The sequence below is a fragment of the Rhipicephalus sanguineus genome, chromosome 7 (assembly GCF_013339695.2).
Source record: "Rhipicephalus sanguineus isolate Rsan-2018 chromosome 7, BIME_Rsan_1.4, whole genome shotgun sequence".
Classification (NCBI taxonomy): Eukaryota; Metazoa; Arthropoda; class Arachnida; order Ixodida; family Ixodidae; genus Rhipicephalus; species Rhipicephalus sanguineus.
Genome location: NC_051182.1, coordinates 29,664,324 through 29,672,101, shown reverse-complemented (window position 1 = coordinate 29,672,101; position 7,778 = coordinate 29,664,324). Strand labels below are relative to the sequence as shown.

At 48.6% G+C, this 7,778-nt stretch overlaps 1 protein-coding gene across 1 annotated transcript; it reads left to right on the top strand.

The window, feature by feature from the left end:
- Positions 1-5,033: 5,033 nt before the first annotated feature.
- On the top strand, positions 5,034-6,266 carry LOC119398581 (uncharacterized protein K02A2.6-like). Its single transcript, XM_037665416.1, has one exon. The coding sequence runs from the start codon at positions 5,034-5,036 to the stop codon at positions 6,264-6,266; it is 1,233 nt and encodes a 410-aa protein (XP_037521344.1).
- The last annotated feature ends 1,512 nt before the right edge of the window (positions 6,267-7,778 follow it).

Genomic DNA, 7,778 nt, shown 5'->3' with positions numbered 1-7,778 from the left:
CTCGGTGGAACAAGAAGAGGAGAACAGCTGAACGACATCTTTGGTGTTCGACTGACTCGCAGTTTTACGACCGCAGTGCCTTTGAATTGTGGGCACAAGTTCGCCCTTAATAAATACGTTTGTTTTATTAGCCTTTGTGCTTCAGCATCGCTACAATATGTAGGTTTTAGAACCCCAGGTTGTCAAAATTTGCGGAGCCCTCCATACAGCGTCTTTCATAATCATATCGCGGTTTTTCGACGTAAAACGCAACATTTATTATTAGCTCTTGGGGGTGCTTCGTGTATCGTGTTTCTGTACTTATTCGCTGTGTTTGATACGGAACCACTTTTCTATTTTACTTAGATATATTTGTTTTCGTTGTTTAGGCTTCCCTGAATTCTTTTACTGTTGCTAATCACAAGGTAATCGGATCTAGTATAATTGGCAATAGAGTGAATAGCGGCGGTGTCCTGCAGTGCTTTGCGCAACTGTACAATACGCCTGAAACGTTTCTGGGCTGCACATGTTCTTGATGACGTACACCTGTCCGGTGATCCGTTATTGCGAAAACCGTAATATGTTAACCGGCATGGTAGAACTCCACAGCGGTATTTGCGCCATCGTGCGGAGGCTTCTTGTTGAAGTTCATATGGTTAGTTGACAACCCGCTTACTGGTCAACAAGCAGAGCAGCGACTCCCATGAATTACAAAAGCTACAAGCAAGAAGCCCTATCAGCGAAATGCATAAAGAGCAGTCACGTTAAGCAGCTAACACAACGCCAGTAAGTTGTTTCGGAATGAAACAGATATACCTTGAGCAAGTACAAAACTTTTGAGATACTAACAGAGTTTCCATTCAAGTGAAATAGAATTGGTCGCAGTTAATCAATTTACAAGCGAACATTGATGTGCATAGGCGTTTAATGCTGCGTTATATAGATATATAATAACAAATCTGATAATGTATCGAAGTATCTTAAGATACAATTGGAATGTATCGTATCGGATACAATCAGTGTAGCAGTATCTTGTATCTGTATCTCAAATACTTCTTGCATGCGTATCTTGTATCGTATCGCGATACAATTTAAAAGTATCTTTGCCCAGCCCTGCTGATCACGTAGCGCAAAATTTGACACTGGACAAGAGAAGGGACGGAGACGAGCGCTTACTGTACGGCTCCGGTACAGCTGTTCACGGAGAAGCGCTTCGACAGTCGCGTTTGTACGCGCGACACGTACTCCAATCAGGCCGTAGATAATGCGTTTTATAGTTGCACATTACAGGTTCAATATTGAAGTCGTTCTTAGGAGTGCCGATTACCCCACATATGTGAACAGTTTGCCCTATAGGAGTACCGATGTTTTGTACAGTAGGCCTGAATACTCCACATGCATGCTGCCCGTTTGACTCACCTGAAATGAAAAGTGTCACTGAATCACTGATTCCGTTAATGGGAAGGCAGTCGCCGGGCAGATTCCAAGGGCTGACGTATCGGCGCACCTGAACACACCACGAAAGCCCGCACAATTTAAATGTAGGTCCTTTTAGTTCGCCAACGAACGACGGTTGTGGTCCAAAGACCGAGTTAGAGCCAAGAGTTGACAACGCAAACAAAATGTATTCCCAGTTAAGGCAGTACATGCATCGCGCAAACTTGCACACTCGGCAGGTATCAATTACAACTGACGACACCACTTAGATGGTGTTTACAACAACGGGAACAAACTTACCGCGGCACAAATGCAATCTCATCCATTCGAAGCAATCCAAGAACACTTAAAGGCCTTGAACATTCACCAAACGTGTGCAGCCCACAATTCTTCCAACGTTTCTCGAATATTTCTCTTCCTGGAAACACTACACGAACTCCAGCTCTGATCACTGTCGTTCGGTCACACTTTTCAAAACAGTGCTCTCACGGCGTCATCACTCGATTCTTGAAGATGAACTGACTGCACTACACGACTCATTCGAACAACAAAACTTCTTCGCCGACTTCACCATCCTCTGTTACCCTCCGTCGTCTCTCGTTTGGATCCTTCCCGGTTTCCCGAACATTCCAAGTGATTGTTCGGCGGGTAGCACGTAGCACAGCGACAGCTAAGGGAAAGGAATTCGTCTCGTCGGTTCGTCTGCGAAAATGGTCGGTTCCATTTTGATTTTTCGAATTCTCCCGATCTGCGCGGGCGTTACGCTGTCAAGATGGCGTCTTCGGTGGAGAGGTAAGGGCACGCCCTAGGCACCTTTCGATGCTGGTTTTTTTTTGGTTGCGCGCGCCCGTTGAGAGGAAACGGTCGGCGCGGTGACTTGATGCTGTCGTCAGGATAAGGCGGCGCGCGCCTGTTTTAGAGCTCGTTTGTTACAAAAGCAAGTGCTCTATAACGAATATTACGCTTCCCGACACTGTAGATCCCACGGAAATACGTGGTACTTCACAGTAGCGTCTTTTCAAGCATTTGAGATGCACAGCAGCGCATAACAGCTTCACGGCATCACACCACTGGAAAAAACCGTCTGCCACACACGCGTGCACAGCTGTTTAATTCTTTTAGTGCACTCGAGCACAGGAAACATGATGCAAGCTGCACACACACGCGATCACGTACAAGAAAAACACTAGAAAGCACACGAAAAAGCACACGGACACGTATAAATCCCGAGGCTACCTCATTATCACTCGAACCGTCGTCTGCTTTGTACTGGAGTAGTGGCGACCTTACATAAAACAGCGGCCGCAACTGTCCCCTCAGCCAAGTCGCGCTCGCCCATTGACGGCGGCGCGATGCAACAGCCCGCAGCTTCCTTTTTATGTAGCGGCCGTGCCAGTTGCTACGGTAGCAAATCGGGTGCCTTCACAATTTATTCATTTATCATTGAAATGTTTACTTTATTACCTTATTTAGGTGACCTAATTATGTACCCAACGGTGCCTAAACACTATTGGGTACCGTTGGTACGTGTCTGCAGGCTTGACCAAAGCCTTTTTGCACCAATAACAAAATATTTTTAACGTTTATTTTTAAAAGCACCATATTATTATTATTATTAAAAAATACCTTAAAGACCTGAGATGAGGGATTGTGCAGGGGGGGAGCAGTGCAAACAGCGAGCATCGATAATACTTTGAATGCACAATTTGCATGAGCAACAGCAGCATGCGCTTTATCACGTAATAACGAGGAGTGTAATACTAAAAGAATTAAACAGCTATTGCAGCGTTGGTAAAAAAAACGCTAGTAATATCATTATGAGGGACACCGTAGTGAGGGGCGCCGAAAATTTCGACCATAAGTACATGGGCGTATAGCATTTCCGCCTCCATCAAAATGCAGCAGCCGCAGCTGGGATTCGATCCCGCAACCTTCGGGTCAGCAGTGGAGCACCATGAGTAAAAGGTTACCGCGGCGGGTTCTCGCCAGATTTCTTTCCACAAGTAAAAAAACAACACCGCACTCAACGACTCAGACGATCCGAAACACAATCGTACTCATTATTTGTTTTTTTTTTAAATCGTAACAGCTGCTGACCACAGCACCCGCACTTACAGAGATGCGACGCCTGCTTTCGTGGCTTTTGTATGGAACTCCGAGGTGAAACTCAAACTGAAGAAGCCTTTATACTTTCGATATCATTACGCGGTATATGTACATACCGTATATGAGCCTTTAGATATTAAGGAGACCCAGTGCTTTTTCGACAATCTCCGATCATGCGGCGAATAGGCGAATAATCAGGCTAGTATGCGTGGATGTTACTGGTTGTTACAGACAGACTTACGGACAACGAACTTTATTTCATCCTGAGGAGTTACTGACAGGACGCCTCATGGGAGGCCGTTGTAACCGCCGGCCGCGCCCACGTAGTGGACAGAACGTCTTGACGCTCCACCCTTTCCTGGGCCCCCTGGGTAGCCTGGGCTTGCTTTCGGAGTGCCGTGCTCCTGATGGCCTCTTCCCATTTGGCTTCGCCGGAGAGAAGGCAACACGGGACATCGCCAGAGCATGTGAGCCATGAACAAAATGTTTCATTGCAGTCGGGGCAACCATGGTCTCAGCGTCCGAGTATATCTTGGTGAGGAAGCCCCGCTACGTGAAAGACGCCGTCTGCACCATTCTCAGAGTAGCTGACTGAACTCTGCTGAGCTTCGGGTAGGAAGAGGATAAACTCTTCTGCCAAGTTGGTAATCACAGTGTTATCAAGCACGCGTACTGATGTATAACAAGAGCAGTACTGTTTGCACGTGTCGTACTCTTGCTTATCATGACTAGCCATGTGACCTTGTCTGTTTAGTTATCAAGCAAGTAACACCGAGCAATAAACGTTCTTTCGTTGTGCCCCTTCTGCCGGCTACGTTTCGTTACATCAGTGGCGACAAAGATGGGATAGTTGCACGATGACAGCCCGGCCACCCGAGTACGACGACACGACCAGTAGCTGGAGCACTTACCGTGTCCGTTTGGAGGCCTTTTTTGAAGACCATGGCATCACGGATCCAGGAAAACGGCGTGCGCTTCTATTATCGGCACTAAGTGACAGCGTTGTTCGCGTGCTTCAGGGGCAGTGCCAGTCAGAATCGGTGAACAGCCTTAGCTATGACGCCGTGGTACAGCTGCTGGACAACCACTTCGATCCACAAGCTAATGAGATTGCAGCCAGCTACGCTTTTTTCATGCGGAATCAAGCAGAAGGCGAAAAGGTACGGGACTATATCACTGACCTGAGACGTCTCGCAAAGGAGTGCAATTTCGAGAAGCTTTTCGACCGCCTGTGGCGGGATCGGATTGTCTGCGGAATCCGTGACGAACAAGCTCGACGACACATGTTGTCGCAAAGGAAGTTGAATTAGGCTGAGGCAGAGGCTTTTGCTCTAGCTGCAGAAACGGCGGAAACAAATGTGCGGGCTATGCAAGAGAGGAGCTTTAATGACAGCGGTGTCGCCAACATTGTACAGAGGCACAGGATGAATCCGCACAAATCCGGACAAGGGTATCCATCCATGACCGAGTCTACTCAATGCTGGAGAGATGGCTCGAACCATGCTTCGGAAATGTGCAGGCACAAGAAAGCGACGTGCCACAAGTGCGGCAGGAAGGGACACCTGGCGATAGGGTGCTTCAGCGGTCGCGGTAACCCCTCGGGAACTTACGCTGTGAGGGAGCTAGACGGCAGTGAAGAAGAAATGCTCTACGCTTTGGTAGCTCACAGCTACAGTAGCAAGAAAGTGGTTCGGCCATTAGAAAGGGATTTCATCTGGCAGGGCCGGAAACTGCGAATGCTGGTGGATACGGGGACTACTATCAGCGTAATTCCAAAGAGGGTATTCGAGAACCATCGTGAACTGTGGCCGACACTGGAGAAGACTTCACTGCGCCTGATGTGCTCCCTGGGGCCGCTGGCGGTCTTTGACCGAGTGGCCATGAAAGTAAAATGCGGTAGTACGGAAGCGGAGAGCTCGCTAGTTGTAGTGGATTGCGATGGGCCTCTGCTATGCGACCGGAGCACCATCCAAGCCTTCCGGAACGCTGGAATGGCATTACTGGAAGAATATGCGCCGGACAACGTAAATGTGGTTCGATGCGACGCAGCCTCGGCGAAACTGGTGGCGGTATTTCCGGAAAATTTCGAGGAGAGTTTCGGTTGTTGCAAGGCTGCTGTACCACGCTTTTGCAAGGCTCGACCAGTGCCATTTGCGCTTCGGGATAAGGTGTCGGCAGAAATCGACCGCCAAGTACAGGAAGGAGTGCTTTCACCAGTGAGAGTTTCAGAGTGGGCTACGCCCATCGTGCCCGTAGTGAAACGCAACGGCGAGATTAAGCTGTGCGGGGACTTCAAATTGATCGTGAATCCGGCAACACATTTCGAACAATACCCGTTGCCAAAAATTGAGGACATATTCGCATCCCTGTATGAGGTAGAGGTGTACACCACATTGGATTTGCGCCACGCGTATAATCAACTTCCACTGGACGACGAGGCACGAAAAGTGACTCTGTTGAACACACACAAAGGGCTGTTTGCATACAACCGCCTCGCTTTCGGCATCGCATTTGCTCCGTCTTTGTTCCAGCGCCGCCTCGAGTTCATTCTGCAAGGCCTGCCTCGCGTCAACGTGTACTTGGATGACATCATCATAGCCGAAAAGCAAAACGACGACTACACTCTGCGGCGAGTCTTTGAGCGGCTACGGGACGATGGACTCAAGTTGAAGCTTGACAAATGCAGGTTCCGCGAGAAGCAAGTGCCGTTCTTGGGCCACAAGATCGACGCAACGGGCATATAACGTTCCGTTACATCAGTATTGTTCAGTGAATTTAATAAATGTGAGAAGTGGATCGTTCTGCCCCTCCGGAGCCTCCAGACCGTGCCGGCGCGTGAGTTCTCGCGCACGATCGTGGGCCAGCTCACTGAGGTTTGGGAAGTCCTCGAGAACGTTCTTCCTCATATGTGCAGGGAACGAAGTGATAAAATGGAACCGGGACAAGCCCTCTTCTCTAGAATGGAGGCTGCCTCTCGAGCGAGGTTGGCCGATTGGAAAGCACTGATTGGCTCCCTCGAGTCGGTGTAAACGTAAGAACGCTATGGGTCAGACAAAGCCAGCGCTACTGCAATTTGCTCTTCTATACCCGGGGTGGCCGCCCTTCCGAGGCGGAGGAGCGAAGCGTCCCCCGCACGTCTATAACCGACAACGCAAACAATCTCCGGCTCGCGTGCTGCGCTACATCGTAAAAGATGGCGGAATTCGTGTCACCCTTAACTCTCCTCAGGATGGATTGTGCACGGGCTTTACGTCTACCCTCGTTATACTGTGGATGTACGTTTCGCGGGAAGCGCGCTCGTTTTCCGACTCAGTGTTGTCCGCCGTTCCTCAATAATCCTAAAAGGCATGCCAACCTCGTCAAGGATTCTCATTCCAGCTTTGGTCGACGATGGCCTAACCACCTGGGCAGTGACCTGCGCCCTTATTGAGGCGTTATTCTGTGGGGAAAAAATCTGCTGCTTAGAGGGCGCTTTGAACTTTGGCGCAGAACTAAAACTGTGTCGCGCAAGTTAATTGACACAAATTTAATGATTAAAGCCCATACAACGAACCAATTTGTTTCTTATTCTCAAAGCACCGATCATTGATGACAATGATAGCTTTTTTTTCATTTTTCCATGAATTTTTATTTTTCCAATGACGAATCATCGCCAAATGCTGCAGGTTGTACATTTTTAGAAAAATAACATATTTTTCGTGACGGCTATTGTGGGCTTTATAAGTTGATATAATAGGTGACAAATATAATCCCGAAACGAATGCAGGGAAGAGGGGAAATGTGTCGGAGGGCCCGTTAAAGGGTCCTGCAACACTTTTCCAAGTTATCCTCTAATGACTTCTTTAAAAGAGCGTACTGCTTCAGGAATCAACTGCTGCAAAAATTTTTAAAATCCGTCAAGTACGAGCGGAGTTACAGCGATTTGCTGCATGCCTGAAGCGCTTCCTCTCTTCTTTCATACTAGCGAGCGCCCTGAAAGCTACGCAGGGAGGGCAATGACACCGGGGCAAGGAGATGCGTCCCTTCGTCAGCGCGTGTCATGACCTTGAACACTTTCTTCAAATTTTTTCTGCGGACGCGCGGTTTACTTTCAGTGCGATCGCGAGCGCGCGCGCGTGCACAAGGCAGCATTTGGCGGTGGCCACGGTAAGTATGCAGCTCACGATTCTCAAATCACCCAACGGCCGTGGACTTTAAGTATATGGCGCAGTTATTTGGTAGTATGGCATCGTTTGTAGACAGAAGAGGAAGCAACT

What these genes read in the sequence shown, in the direction of transcription:
- LOC119398581 (XM_037665416.1), top strand. Translation starts at nt 5,034, where the DNA reads ATGTGCAGGCACAAGAAAGCGACGTGCCACAAGTGCGGCAGGAAGGGA.